This window comes from Equus asinus, chromosome 8 (genome assembly GCF_041296235.1).
Source record: "Equus asinus isolate D_3611 breed Donkey chromosome 8, EquAss-T2T_v2, whole genome shotgun sequence".
Lineage (NCBI taxonomy): Eukaryota > Metazoa > Chordata > Mammalia > Perissodactyla > Equidae > Equus > Equus asinus.
The window spans coordinates 22306916-22321501 of record NC_091797.1 but is presented as its reverse complement, the minus strand read 5'-3'; the positions used below and the strand labels follow the sequence as shown (position 1 = coordinate 22321501).

The following is a 14586-nucleotide window of genomic DNA, read 5'->3' as shown; positions in this document are numbered from 1 at the left end:
AGACCCAGGTTCCAGGGGCACAGGCAGTGCAGCTTTTGGCTGTGTACATAGGGTGCTTTATTCTCCACAGAGTGATACATGCTACGGTGGGTTGGGCTTGGGCCGATGTCCCCATATGTACAGAACTGAATAAAGTGGGTCTCTGAGAAGAGGTCTGATTCGCCTTGATGTGGAAAGGGAGGTGGGGAGGATGGAGATGAACAGTACAACCAGGGATGTGTTCAGTCCTGTGTTGGTTCTGGCCTGGAATGCAGGGAGATAACGCAGCTCTCAGAGTGGTCACTTCCAGACTGGGGATGCCTGCCGGGCCTGGAGGGCCTTCTGTACCACATCTTCCCACTGGGCATCTGATATCTCCTGAGCCCAGGCAGGAACCCCTGGTGCAGGCAGGCTTACTCCAGCCATCGTCCTTTTCACCAGCTCTACGTGTTCTGAAATCATAGGCAGAGACCAGTTGGAGACAAAAAATGAGACCAGCTCCCCTCCCCAATCCTTGAAGTACCCAGAACCCTCTGGCTAGCAAGGTCACCAAATCCATCTTATTTTTAGGCAAGCCTGCGCATCCTCCAAGTCTAGCAGAAGAGCATTTCATCTGGATTCTGAAGTCTGCAAAATCTTCTATTACAAACTTGTTTTAACAACAGAGTGTTCCTCTGTGACTTCCCTCCTCTGGCTCTGGCCAGGCCCTTTCCTCTGTAACTATTCCAGAATGAAAGAACGATCCCTTTTACCTGGGTCCATGGGAATAGAGCTGTGGTTGCTCAATGCTGTAGCTCCCTCCTCATCTTCACCCTCGCTCTCTAATGGTGGGTCTGGCAAATGAAGCCCGAGGGCCTGCAGAGACAGAGAGAAGATAGGTCAAGGCCAGCCCTTCAGGGATCCCAGCTTCACCTGCTCAGGAACAATGCCACGTCCACCATACCTGGATCCGATCCTGGATATCAGCAACTACATCTTCTCCATCCCCCACTGGTGCCAGCTCCACCTCCTCTTGTTCAGGATCTTGGTTCAGGGGCTGGTAGGAGTAGCCAGCTGGGCCTGCCCCCGTTTCCTCCTGCTCTTCCTCAGGCTCCTCACTGCTCCAATCCCCGGTGCCTTCTGTAGGGCCCTGCTGTGGCCCTAGTTCCTCAGTCTGATTGGGGAAGATACGCTCAGGGCCCATGGTGTCTCCACCTAGAACAACTGCTGCCATCCGGGCAGGGGCTGCAAGAACAGGGAGGCATCAAGATAGGGATCAGATGAAATTAGGTCCATCTTCAGCTTCTCATCCAGTTCCTTGTGATCTCCTCCTGCGTCCACAAAACATTTAAATGCCCCCCAAGCTTCCTGCACCCCACCCCACCCCAGCCTCTCTTGGGCCCTCAACCTCTTAAGTCGGCTCGAGGGCTCTTATCTCGAGCCGAGGCCCATCTGCCTTGCTCCGTCAATTCCTAAATAACAGCCCAGCCGGAGGCCATGCCACCTCCCAAAAGACGCTCCTTCCAGAAGCCCCTCCTCACCCCCGACTTGGGAACTCCGGATCACCAAAACAAGCTCCCGTAGACAGGGCGTACCCGCCCCCTTCTCCCCTTCCCAAGGGGTTCCCCTCTGTACCGCGTGACAAACGCCCTTCAGGCCCCAGGGCCTCCCCTCAAACGGGCCCGACCGCGGCGTCCCCCACCGGCCCCCACCGACCCTCAGCGCCGGTACCCCCGCGCGCCTCACCTGCTCCCAGCCCGCGCCCGAACCGCGCCTTCACTTCCGGCGGAGCAGGACGCGCGGGGGCGCCCCGCCCCGTGCCCCATGATTGACACGAGCGAGGACGCGGCCCGCCGCTGTCCCCGCCTCCCCCCCCCCCCACCGCCCCGCCCTGACAACAAAGGACTACATTACCCAGTAACCCGTTTTGACACAGGTGGACCTACGCGGCCTCTCCTTCGGCCCCTGTCCCCCGCTTTGCCCGATCCGGCCCTCCCGAAACCCGCGGACTACAGGTCCCGGTAGGCTTCGGCGCTCGTCTGACTGCCTGTGCGCACACCGGGCCCGCCCGAGGGAGCGAGCCTGGCTGTGTTTATCTCGCTGGGGACTGAGCCGTCGGTTGGCGCGCAACCGGTTCTAGGCTGCAGGCAGCGCGAGGACCCACGGCCCCGCCCCGGCCCGGCCTGGCAGGTAGCCCGGGATGGGTTGAGGGACAAGGAAAATTGAAGGGGCTGGGGGCGCCCATACCTAGAGCTGGAGTCGTGGGGGAGGGGCCTGAGAGTGATGGGTGGGGGTGGGGAGGGAACTAGGGGGATGACGGGAAAGGAGAGTGTTAATGGGGAAAGAAGGGCTGGGGGAGGATGGTGAGGTAACGGGTGGGAGAGACCTGGTGGCTGGAGGAGGCACTGAAGGGAATTGGGAGGAAGAATGGGTTATGAGGAGAACGAGGCAGCTGAGGATAATGGAAGAAGCGGGGGGGTGGCGGCTGGCGTTGTTGGGGAGGGGAGGTTGGACTGACGGGAAGAAGATAGGGATAGCGTTGTATACAGGGAGGCATATCTCCGGCTGAAAGGGGTCAATGAATCTTAGCTTTTTCCCTCAGTGGAAGAGGGAAAATGGAGGGCTGTCGGGGTGGAGCTTGGAGTGGTGGGAGAGGGAAAAAGGAGAAAACCGCAAAGCTCTCAGGAGATCAAGAAGGACCAGAAATGGGGAGTGGAAATTGGGAGAGACCAGGGAAGGTGGGTAGGTAGGTACGAGAAGGGAATTGAAGAAGCTTGAGAATGCTGCGATGATGGAGCATCCGGGAGACCCAGAGAGAAGCAGAGCCCCTGAGACCTTGGGGACTTGTCCTCCATGAGGTTGAGTTCTCTTGATGGAAGAGAAGCTGAGATTCTCTCCACCTTTGGATAGAATTGCTTCTCTCTTCCCCTGTGAATTTTTTACCTTGACATAGCTGAACAGGGGAGTAGAAGCTAGGAGGGAAGGTGAAGGACTCCCATTCTTAAGCCCTTCAACCTCCTGTCTGTCCCCACATGCCCAGATCCACGATCTTTTGGATCGAGGGCAGGGTAGTGAAGTGAGAGTGGTTTCCTACTGGAGCTATTTCAGGTTTGGTAGGCTGGCTGTTGAAAGGGAGGGGTGGAGGGTTCAGGGAGGTTAGGTGAGGCTGGCAAGCCAGCTAAAAGCCATGTCTCTTTCTTGCAAGGGGCCTCCCTTACTTGTGCTTTCTCTGTGCCTGAGGTTCTGCCTGGCTCTTCCCTCTGCCAGGGCTTCTTGTAAAGAGAGCAGATGATCCACCCAAACCCAGCAGGTGCCTGCCAGGGACGGCAGTGCCAGTTGCAGGAAGATTTGCCTGACAGAGCCTTCAAACGTACCCATTATCACTAGGTTGGCAAGTTGTCTTTAAAAGACCAGGACCTTCATGCCTGGGTCTTTTTCTTGTCCTGCCCATGGTTATTTGTGCTTCCCTTCCCCTTTCCAGTGCACGCCCCCACCTCATCCCCCCTTTCAGGGACCCAAGTGAGAGAGGAGCTGTTAGAAACAGCTTGTTTTATACCCCAAAGGCAGGGCTGGGAAAGTGACAGGAGAAAACCCTTCTCCCCACCCCCACCCCCTCAATCCCCAGCAGACACATACCTTTCTGGCTTAAGTTCCTAGTCTTGGCAGCATACCAGGCACAGCTGTCAAAGGAACTCCTCGTGCCTGTGAGGGGCCCTGGGTGACCCCAATGACAACTGCTCAGCTTGACAAGAGCTTCCTGTGAGGGGCTAACCATCCATGGTAACGTGGAAGCCCCTGTCCTGGATCACTCCTACCTTGTCCTGGATAGAGGGACTGTTCCACTCTAAAAGCCTAAAAGCTTTTCTGCTTGGAAGCACCCATGCCAGCTTTCAATGGACCGTCTGGGGCTGGCTGTGCTATTAATAGCTCTGAGTATTTTGAGATCCCTCTCCCCACCTTAAAGAGCACAGAGATTCTTAGAGAGGTGGCAGTAAGCGGAGCAGAGAGCCAGAGAGACAGGAGAACACACCGGCCTGGGAAGGGGGCTTGGAGCTTGTGCCAGGCCAGGGTCAGAGTGGAGCCTCCATGAGTAGGGGGCGACCACACTGAGAGCCTTGATCAGCAGATTCTGAGCTAGCAATCAGGACGAAGTGGCCCCACCCTTTGCTGTTGGAGAACACAGGGCCAGGGCTAGCTCCCTGACCTCGGCAGCTCCCCTGGGGCAGGGCCAGCCAACTGAGCCGTGAGGGGTGGTGTGGGAGGGCCACCAGGGTGACACTTAGAGGCAAGGGCTGGCCCAGGGCAGAGTCACAGTGAGCCAGGCAAAGGCCTTGCCTGAGGAGCCTGTGGCCCTAACTTGTGTGCAGGGAGCAGAGGCAGCAGGCCGTGCCGGGGGGGCATGTTGCTGTAATCAGTGGCCCAGGGGATGTTACGGTGGACAGTGCACCTGGAGGGCGGGCCCCGCAGGGTGAACCATGCTGCAGTGGCTGTCGGGCACCGGGTCTACTCCTTTGGGGGTTACTGCTCTGGTGAAGACTATGAGACACTACGTCAGATTGATGTGCACATTTTCAATGCAGGTAAGCTAATGCTGAGACCATCCCTGGGTGTCTGTCAGGGAGGGAACGGGTGGCTGAATGAGGTTTGGTGGTGGACGCAGTGGCCAAAGGGATGGGGGAGTGAATATCTGGTTTGGGAAAAGGTGGACAGCCTGTAGGGATGTTCCCAGGGCTGAGCAGAATTGTGCCTACAGTGTCCCTGCGTTGGACAAAGCTGCCCCCGGTGAGGCCCGCCGTCCGCGGGCAGGCTCCCGTGGTACCCTACATGCGGTATGGACACTCAACCGTCCTCATCGACGACACAGTCTTCCTTTGGGGTGGGCGGAATGACACTGAAGGGGCCTGCAATGTGCTCTATGCCTTTGACGTCAGTGAGTATGGGTATCAGAGAGGCTGTGTTTTGCCAAATGGTGCTTCAGGGGGCTGGGAAGGGTGTGAGCTGAGGGGTTTTGGGAAGGGCACCCCGGAGTCTAGGAGGGAATGTCAGAGGTTGCTTACCTGGCCCATTCTCTCACCTCCTTCAGATACTCACAAGTGGTCCACACCCCGAGTATCAGGAACAGTTCCTGGGGCCCGGGACGGACATTCAGCTTGTGTCCTGGGCAAGACTATGTACATTTTTGGGGGCTATGAGCAGCTGGTAGGTCTGGGAAGAAACTAGAGGTTTAGGGTGGGGATGAGAGAGGAAGGGAAATTGAGGATGGTGGGATGGGAGGCTTGGTTTGTTGGCAGGTTTTGAAGGGAGGGATGGAGGGTCAGAGCGTGACCACTGACCGCTTCTTATATTCCTTCCTCCACTTCCTTCCTTTCTCTTGCCACTCAGGCGGACTGCTTTTCCAATGACATTCACAAGCTGGATACCAGCACCATGACATGGACCCTTATCTGTACAAAGGTCTGCCTCTTCTTCTTTCTTCCAGTTCCCTACCCTCAATTGAAGAAACCATAGGAAGTTCACACTGAGAGTAGATCCCCTCCCAGCCTCCATTCTGACCCCCGTCCCCGTCATCTCTGCTTCTGCCCAGGGCAACCCTGCACGCTGGAGGGACTTCCACTCAGCCACGATGCTGGGCAGTCACATGTATGTCTTTGGGGGCCGTGCTGACCGCTTTGGGCCATTCCATTCCAACAATGAGATTTACTGCAACCGCATCCGCGTCTTTGACACCAGGACGGAGGCCTGGCTGGACTGTCCGCCCACTCCAGTGCTGCCTGAGGGGCGCCGGAGCCACTCAGCTTGTGAGTGTCTGTTACGTCCCTGTGGAGGCCCCTTCCCGCCCATTGTCCTCACTTTTAACATTCCTCTCTCCTTCCAGTTGGCTATAATGGGGAGCTGTATATCTTTGGTGGTTATAACGCAAGGCTGAACCGGCACTTCCATGACCTCTGGAAGTTTAACCCTGGTAAAGAACACTACCTTTAGGGGAAAAACAAGAAGCAATTGAGGGGGGAGGAAAGAAAAGAAGAATCCTGAGTAGGTAAGGGGAGAGGGGTGGAGAGGATATCCAGACTGGGCAGGTATTGAACCTCCATATAAACTTCTCTTTAGTGTCCTTTACCTGGAAAAAGATTGAACCGAAGGGGAAGGGGCCATGTCCCCGCCGGCGCCAGTGCTGCTGTATTGTTGGTGACAAGATTGTCCTCTTTGGGGGTACCAGGTTCGGAGGAGAGGGGGAGGGCTCAGGGAAGGGCCTAAGTCTGTGACTCACATGGGAGGTATTTGAGCAAGAGGCTCTCATGGGTCGTCTTTCCTCCTTCCTTCATCTCTTTTTTGATCCCTACAGTCCATCTCCTGAGGAAGGCCTGGGAGATGAATTTGACCTCATAGATCATTCTGACTTACACATTTTGGACTTTAGTAAGTACACTTATCCAAAGGGCTGCTGCCGTCAAGGTCCTTGTCTTTAGGTGGGGACATCCAGGATTGAACCCTTTCCATGGCTTTGACCATCTCCCTCTTCCCCACTGTTCCTTTAAAGGCCCTAGTCTGAAGACTCTGTGCAAACTGGCTGTGATTCAGCATAACCTGGACCAGTCCTGTTTGCCCCATGACATCAGGTACAGTGAGTGGTTGGAAAGGAGGGATTGGTTGAGGGTGAGTGGGCAGCACAGGCATGACCTGATTAGCCTGATCACAGGATGGAGGAGACAGGAGTTTCTCTTCTGCTGGAGGTGGAGTGTACTTGTGGAGAAGGAGACGGAAGGAGATATAAAACTCAGTTGGGTGAAGTATATGGGGAAAAAACCCAGTTTTTTTTTAAACAAGCTCATAAGCATCACTTCCTAAAACCTGAGCCTATACCATTGTTTTGTTAACGTGCTGAGAAAGTTTGATTAAATTTTAGAACCTAGCTGCAAAGGAAAGACAAATTTAGGAGCCTCTGGATCACATTCGTTTCAGAATTAAAGGGTGGTTCTTAGCTACTTCCCTTTGAATTCCATTCTTAGGTCCAAACCAAGCACCAAAAGTTATTTTGTATATAATAATATTCTGTTATTTTATATATTTTGTGCTCTTCTGGGTCATTCTGTGACATTTCCCTCTCCTTGTATCAGTTCTGCTTAGCTCTTACTTGCTGAGGGTCTGAGTGTTCAGTGTTTGGTGATACATAGTATACAAAGCTGAACTGATGGATCCTAGGCTTGGCCAGGATTGACACATGTGCAAGTACCTAGTACCAAGCAGACTGTACTGAGGGTCTTGGCATAAGGTGATACGTGGTAAATCTTTGTAGAATGACAGAATTGTTGAAAAGAGAGGGATTTCATTTTAATATGGTGGATGGGTGGGAAGGCCTCAGGGAGGATAGGAGAGCCAAGACAGGGCCTGAAAGGGATGGGAGTTGAGAGCAAAAATGAGCATTGCTGGTGGGGGAGAAGGCAGAGGGGCTGTCTGGTTGGGTCCCAGCAGAGGAAAGGTAGATTGGGAAGTTTCTTGAGATGTGTACACAGATGCTTTTCTCCAGGTGTTGGGCACAAGAATATATAGATAAAAAGTCCACATGAGCTTGCAGGGGGAGGAGTGGGTGGTAATGGATTTGGTTGTGGGTGGGGTCTGATTGTTAAACTTATTAGTAAGGCTGTAAGGAAGAGGTGGCTGTGGGTGGTTGAGCTTTAGGAAGTTGAAGGGACTGGTGTGTTCATAGCTTTGTTCGAGCAATTCTGGGCTTGGGGGTGGAGGCTCCACCTTTTGTCCTTTCTGCCTCTCATTGTTGGCCTTCCAGGTGGGAGCTGAATGCCATGACCACCAACAGCAATATCAGCCGCCCCATCGTCTCCTCCCATGGGTAGGAGGAAGTTTCTGCTGCTTCCCCTCCTGAGCCTGCTGTTGTCTTCACCACCCCTGCCCATCTCACCCGCCTGCCGCTATACCTCCACATGGAGTTGTTGGACTAGAGGTGTTTTCCGTGCTGTGAACTCGTTGGGGAGCTGTAGGGGGGAGAGCTAGGTTCCTCCTCCCTTGGGCCAAGGGCCCCTTCCCTTGGTGCTGTCCCATCCATCTCCTTCCAGCTGCTCCTGGGCCTCTGCTTTGCCTCAGGCCAGACAAGCTCTGCTGGGAAGTGAAGGGAATGGGGAGAAGGGAGAAGCAAGCAGTGTCTGAGCCTCAGAAGCTTCCCCCAACCCGTTTCCACCCCTCCCCCTGCTTGAGCCCTGAGCATTGATTGGGAGCTGAGAGGAGCTGCAGCTGTTGGCATGAAACCACCGCCTCCCTGACTTGGGGAGGCGAGGACCAGCAGATGATCCCTCCCTTCCCCGAGCTGTTGCTGTTCCCTGACGCTCTCAGCCAGCTCAGATTTTATAAAAAGGAATTAAAAACTTCTAAACGTGTGATCTGTTTTTGTGGAATGCGATGAGGATGGCAGGGTGCTAAGATTCAGGCTTCTCAGCCAAGAGCATTAAGAGACCAAATGCCACCACGGCCTGGCCCTAGTTTCCCTTCGGCGCGGAGTCCAGCGCCATGCGACGAAAAGGCGGCGGCGTTCTTCTGAGCACGCGGCCACCCCGAGTCGGCGTGTCTGGCGCTTCCATCGTCACGTGGCGCAGACTCCGCCTCCGGAAGAGGCAGGGCGGCCCCTGTGGCGGCGGAAGTGGCGCCCTTTGTGCTCCCTGCGCTGCACGAGCGAATGCCGAGGGCGAGCGCCCGTTCCGCGGCGGCCGCCGGGTTTCCCCGCGGGGCCCGGGACGGCGGGGAGGACTGCGGGAGCCCAGGGCCCGGGGACTTGCAGAAGGGTGAGGGCACTCCGCCGGGGCCGGGGGCGGGGAGGAGGGCGGACGGCGGCGCCCGCCCCGCGGAGGGAGCGCACCATCCGGCGCGGGCTCCGAGCCTGCAGTTACCGTGAGACTACGAACTTCCCTGAAAGAGTTACACACGGCAAGCGCCCCCCAGCGCGATGGAAAGTCGGGAGGGAAAGGGGGTACTTCCTGGGTTGGGATATCCTGAGCAGTTTCTTAAAGAGAGGGTGAGGGTTTTCCGCAGGGAGAAAAGGCTTGTGCAAATGCCCAAAGTCAGGAAGGGGCGTGGGTAGCTGGGGAAAGGTTAGCGGGTCAGATTTCAGCAAATTGCGCAAACATCGAGCATTACTGTATGCAAGCACCGTTCTAGATGCTGGAGATGCCCTAGTGAATAAAGCAGTCGAAAACTCCTGTCCTCATGGAGCTTACCTTTTAGGAAGGGCAGTAAAAAAAAAAAAAAGTACGTTAATATATTAAAAGGCAATGAAACATGGAATTGTATATTTTAAAAGGATGAGTTTTATGGTGTGCAAATTGTATCAGTTTTTCGAAAGGCCATAAGGGCTATGGAAAGAAAGTAGGGGAGGGGTTACAGTTTTAAGTAATCAGAGAAGGCCTCACTGAATAGGTGACATTGAGCAAGGGTTTGGAGGAGGTGAGGGGGCAAGCGATAAATATATCTGGAGGAAGTGTACCAGAGGCAGCATCCGGTGCAAAGGAGCTAAAGCAGGAACATTCCTTCCTGCTCAGGAGCTGCTAGGACGCTGCGGGGTGGGTGGTAGGGGTGGCAGCGCCCCACCCTAGGTCACAGAGGGACTTTTCAGGCCCTTATAAGGCCTATGGCTTTTACTCTGAGCAAGGTGGAAGCCATTGGGGAGTTTTGAGTTCTGGAGTGACATGGTCTAAAGTGTGTGTGTGTAGAAATTAGGTAGGTGTGATGAGATCAGATCTGCATTTCAGATACCTCTCTCAGGCTGAAGCAGACAGTGTAGTTTTGGTTTTTTTTTTTGAGGAAGATTAGCCCTGAGCGAACATCCGCCGCCAGTCCTCGTTTTGCTGAGTAAGACTGGCCCCCAGCTAACATCTGTGCTCATCTTCCTCTATTTTATGTGGGACGCCTCCCACAGCATGGCTTGACAAGCAGTGCTAGGTCCACACCCAGGGTCTGAACGGGTGAAACCCAGGCCACCGAAGTGGAACATGCATACTTAACCTCTGCGCCATTGGGCTGGCCCCAAGAGAGCATAGTTTTGAGAGGAATGTGACTGGAGGTTGAGAGACCAGTTAGGAAGCTAGAGCACTGACTGAGGTGAGAGGATGAACCAGAATACTGGCAGTGGTAACGGAGCTTGGGAGACAGAGGCCCTGAGGGGAAACCTGTGAAGGAACAATTTAAGAGAGAGTGACTGTGGCTTGGTCCATTTCCAGCCTTACATAGACACCTTCCTTAGCAAGGTGAGGCACCAGGTAGCTGGGACAGTTGGGGAATTAGGTTCAGTGTAGCACCATTGCAACCTCTGCCGCCCAGGGGCTGGTAGTGATTGGTCTGATGGGGATGTTGGAAAGGATCAATTACCTAAGGAATGAAGCGGGGATGATGTCCTTACAGCAGTGGGAGATGCTAAGCTGAGTTGTGTGTCCCCGACCCCCCAACTTCCACAGGCACGTCTAACATGTCATTTGAGGAGCTGTTGGAATTGCAGAACCAAGTGGGGACTAAGACATACAAACAATTGGTAGCCGGAAAGAGCACTAAGAAGCAAGGCTCTAGACCACCTGTCCAAAATGCATGTGTTGCAGATAAGCACAGGTGAGCAGCAAGGCCTGTCCAGGAGTTGGAGAATACCTGGGACTTTGAGTGGGTGTCTGCTTTCTTGGGTAGCAAGTGGGAGGCCTTTGACCATAACTGGAGTCCTCTTAACTTGTCCTTTAATTTCTCTGTAGGCCTCTGGAAATGTCAGCCAAGGTCCGGGTGCCGTTTTTGCGTCAAGTTGTCCCCATCAGTAAGAAGGTGAGGTAAAGGCAGGAAGCACTTTCTCAGTGAAAGGAGACTGAACGGTTCTTTTATATTCTTTCTGTTCTCTCCAAAGGTAGCCCGGGACCCCCGCTTTGATGATCTATCAGGGGAGTATAATCCTGAGGTGTTTGACAAAACGTATCAATTCCTGAATGACATCCGAGCCAAAGAGAAAGAGGTCTGCAGCATGGGACTGGTTCATGGGGGTTTTAGGGTGGGAAACTGGGACACAGGTTAGAGAGTCAGGCAGAGGGGAGCGGGGAGCATGGTGGTGGGCAGATTTAATTCTTCTTCATTAATTTAACTTTATCTGATTTGGTTCTTATATTCCGATCTTGGCTCATCAGTTTACGAGCTCTGTGACCATTAACGGGTTACTAACCTGTGTATCAGTTTTCTAATCATAAAAAGAGACGATTCGTATCTAATAGTGTTAGTGAGTTAATATATGTGAACCTCTTAGAATAATGCTTGGCACACATTTCTGTAACACTAACAGTTACAGAATGCTAACCATCATACTCATTTTCCAATGTGGAGCTTGTGAAAAAGCAGTTGAAGAAGCACCGTTCAGGGGAGGAGCATGAGAAACTGCAGCAGCTGCTTCATCGAATGGTGAGTGAGTCAGAATCGCAGGTGGGTGGTGAGAGCAGTTCAAGGCGGGAGGTGAGTCATAGTCCCTCCTGTTCACCCATCTCACCTATCCCATCTTTGTTTCTCAGGAGCAGCAAGAAATGGCACAGCAGGAACGAAGGCGGCAGCAGGAGCTGCACTTGGCCCTGAAGCAGCAGCGGCGGGCTCAGGCCCAGCAGGGCCATCGGCCGTACTTCCTGAAGAAATGTGAGTGGGACAGATCATTACAGGCTGGTTACAGGGACAGGGTGGCTCTAGTGGCAGGATACTGTGTTGGCGGGTTCGTTGGCTCCCTAAGGAAGGCGTGAAGGCTGGATCCCATGGTAACTTGGAGGAAAGTAGAAATAGCAGGGAGGAGTTATTTGTAACCATTCTTATATCTGTAATTAGATGATGGGCAGGGATTGCCGCTTTTATCTCTGTCCCCCCACCCCCCACATACGCTGGGCCAGGCACATAGAAGGACCTCGCTGTTGAAATCATAGAAACAGTCAGCCTGTTTACACACACTGGTGAACTCACGTGTCCCAGCATAGTGGTTGAGGATTACTGACCTGGGGAAGGGGAAAGAGGGGGCTTCCTCATTTGCTTACCAACTTTCTTTCTCCCTGTCCTCTAGCTGAGCAGCGCCAGTTGGCTCTAGCTGAGAAGTTCAAGGAGCTGAAACGCAGCAAGAAGCTGGAGAGCTTCTTGAGTCGAAAGAGGCGCCGAAATGCAGGCAAAGACAGGAGACATCTTCCTTTGGGCAAGGAGTAATAAGGAACTGTTTCCAGCTCTGCCGCTGCCCCAGTGAGAAATGGATCTGTGGGGACAGACTTGGGCTTGACCTCTTCTGCTTCTTTCCCATTCAAGGGCAGGGATCACAGCTGCTCTTGAACTAGGTTGGTTCAGAGAAGACTAGAGGGCTCTTGGAATGCCCCTAAGACTGGACAAGAGCAGGTCAGCTTCTACCATGCCACACTGCGTCTGTTTGGCTCTGGTTCATTATGTCTCTCGTGTTGTTCTCTCATCCTTGCCTTAAACCAGTGATTCCATTACAGAAAGAAAGGGGCTAGTGAGTGACCTTGAAGCCTGTGAAGGCCATGGAGTCTGTCAGTGGCTCCCAGGGCTGAGACTTTATGTGGCAGCCAGTTCATACATATCCTTGTCATTCTTCTTTTTATTATTTGGCTTTTTTTGTGGGGTTTGTTGGTGGCCTAGAACTACTATTTTAGTGAGCCACGTGTAGGGGTAGGCAACAAACCTAAGGCTCCTACAGAGTGAGAAGTCAGATCAGAGACCACTCTGCTAAAATCCAGAAGATGACACGATCAATTAAAAAGTGAACCAATCCCACAGCTCACCTACTTAGCTTTGGTTTGGGATGCGGGGGGAGATAGGAGGTGGGGACAAAAAGCTTCTCCAGTAATATGTAAGCACAGCTGGTTCTCAGTATTGTTGGGGTCTAGAATTCATACTGTGCATCCACGTAGACTGGAAAATCCTCAAGCTGATAATTCAGTTTAAAGTAGTCTCAGGTTAGTGATGCCTCCTGGTGCCTGGCAAAAGTAAATGCGTTTCTCTCTTGAGGATTATACTTTAAATCCAGGCCTTAAGGAATTCCTTCAGATAAAATTTCAAGGAATATAAGCTTAAAAACACCAAGCACACAAGGAAAGAAACCACCATGAGCGGTAGAGAACAATAGGTAACGGACCAGCAAAGACTGAGATGTTAGAAGTCTAAAATAGGAAATATAAAATGTCTTATATTTAAAGAAGTATGACTAATGAAAAGAATATCAAAAAGGACCAAATTGATTTGATAAAAAGTAAAACTTTTAAAAATGAAAAATATATTCTTTGGGGCCAGCCCTGTGGCCAAGTGGTTAAGTTTGCGCACTCCGCTTTGGCGGCCCAGGGTTTCGCTGGTTCGGATCCCGGGCACGGACATGGCACCACTCGTCAGACCATGCTGAGGCGGCGTCCCACATGCCACAACTAGAAGCACTCACAACTAAAATATACAACTATGTACTGGGGGGGCTTGGGGAGAAAAAAGCAGAAAAAAAAATCTTTGTAGTTAGAAACTTTATTGTTAAGCAGCAGATTGTACACACCTAAAAGGAGAATGAACTGGAAGCAGATCTGAAGAAGCTATACAGATGGAGCCCAGGGATCCAGAGAAATGGAAACTAAGGAAAAGAGGTTAAAAAACATGGAAGATAGAGTGAGAAGGTATAACACACATAATCAGTTCCAGAAGGAGAGAGTATTTTAAAGAGGCTGTGAATTTTCTTGATAAAATTTGTAAGCTAAGACTCAGGCAACCCAGTTAATCCCAAGCAGAACTGAAAAAAGAGAACCCAGAACTCCATAAATCATAAGAAATTACAGAACATTAGAAAGACTAACATCTAAAAAGCAGTTGTCAAGAAAGGTAGAATTAGATGCTAGGACATCTATTGCTTGATGCTTCTGGGCTGGGGTAAAAGATACAGTTCTGATGACAGAAATGTGAGATGAAGGACAAAATGCGCTTCTTGCAGTGATTGTAAGCCCAGGCCTGCAGCTGCCAGGATAGTTTGCTCAGACTGAGTGAGGGGCTCAGTGCTACAGAGTCCCCACTGTCATGTGTCATCCTACTTTAAAGCCAAAGAACAGACTGGCTGGTAAAAGCAGGGAAAGACTATTCAAGTATGGAGCTCACCAGAACCACTGAGAAGGCTGGAGAGCAGCTCAAAAAAAGGGAGGAGCGGGCTGGGGAATAAAGTGAGCACTTAAAGCCCTCTAAATCTGACCTCGGAACAAGAGTGTTGATGTGAAGATGTCACTGCTGCCACCAAGTTACCACTGTCCCCCTCCTTTGCTCTTGACAAATTCCCTGCAGAGGCATCTCATTAGCTGAGCTTTGGTCACTTGGCTGCAAGGAGGACACTGGGAAAGCAATCTGGTCCTTTATATGGTGGGAGGTGGGCTCTCCCTTCTCTCTGGGTTTGTGGTGGGGAGTTTCCAATCATGAGAAGGGAGTTCAGATGATGGGTGAACCAAAAAACCATGATGAATGCCCGCTGCAGGGCTGTATGTGCCCCCCAAGCCTCCAAACTGTTATTTCCCCATCAACAAGGACCCAGAGGAGACATTGGAAAGCTCAGCAGCAGCTGTGGGTTGGTTTTGGTTTTATTGATAACAGCTTTATTGACATAAT

At 52.4% G+C, this 14586-nt stretch overlaps 2 protein-coding genes across 8 annotated transcripts; one reads left to right on the top strand and one right to left on the bottom strand.

Annotated features, from left to right (window-relative positions):
* Nucleotides 1-33: 33 nt before the first annotated feature.
* On the bottom strand, nucleotides 34-4177 carry MEA1 (male-enhanced antigen 1). 3 transcript variants are annotated; one of them, XM_014837393.3, is made up of 4 exons: nucleotides 3595-4177; nucleotides 923-1203; nucleotides 732-834; nucleotides 34-431 (listed from the first exon to the last, which is right to left on the bottom strand). In XM_014837393.3, the coding sequence occupies exons 1-4, from the start codon at nucleotides 3731-3733 to the stop codon at nucleotides 280-282; spliced, it is 675 nt and encodes a 224-aa protein (XP_014692879.1). In that variant the 5' UTR covers nucleotides 3734-4177; the 3' UTR covers nucleotides 34-279. The 3 variants fall into 3 exon arrangements, with proteins under 3 accessions (XP_014692879.1, XP_044632644.1, XP_044632643.1); XM_044776709.2 differs by lacking the exon at nucleotides 3595-4177 and adding an exon at nucleotides 1873-2012; XM_044776708.2 differs by lacking the exon at nucleotides 3595-4177 and adding an exon at nucleotides 1705-1840.
* Nucleotides 2008-14173, top strand: KLHDC3 (kelch domain containing 3). 5 transcript variants are annotated; one of them, XM_070514930.1, is made up of 15 exons: nucleotides 2008-2148; nucleotides 4326-4538; nucleotides 4712-4888; nucleotides 5042-5157; nucleotides 5341-5412; nucleotides 5543-5756; nucleotides 5834-5920; nucleotides 6067-6175; nucleotides 6302-6375; nucleotides 10413-10560; nucleotides 10695-10761; nucleotides 10841-10945; nucleotides 11308-11382; nucleotides 11490-11607; nucleotides 12020-14173. In XM_070514930.1, the coding sequence occupies exons 2-15, from the start codon at nucleotides 4385-4387 to the stop codon at nucleotides 12154-12156; spliced, it is 1653 nt and encodes a 550-aa protein (XP_070371031.1). In that variant the 5' UTR covers nucleotides 2008-2148; nucleotides 4326-4384; the 3' UTR covers nucleotides 12157-14173. The 5 variants fall into 5 exon arrangements, with proteins under 5 accessions (XP_070371031.1, XP_014692878.1, XP_070371027.1 ...); XM_070514926.1 differs by lacking the exons at nucleotides 10413-10560; nucleotides 10695-10761; nucleotides 10841-10945; ... (1 more) ...; nucleotides 11490-11607; nucleotides 12020-14173 and adding exons at nucleotides 3226-3345; nucleotides 6497-6575; nucleotides 7742-8341 and having other exon boundaries at nucleotides 2010-2148; XM_070514927.1 differs by lacking the exons at nucleotides 10413-10560; nucleotides 10695-10761; nucleotides 10841-10945; ... (1 more) ...; nucleotides 11490-11607; nucleotides 12020-14173 and adding exons at nucleotides 3164-3345; nucleotides 6497-6575; nucleotides 7742-8341 and having other exon boundaries at nucleotides 2010-2148.
* The last annotated feature ends 413 nt before the right edge of the window (nucleotides 14174-14586 follow it).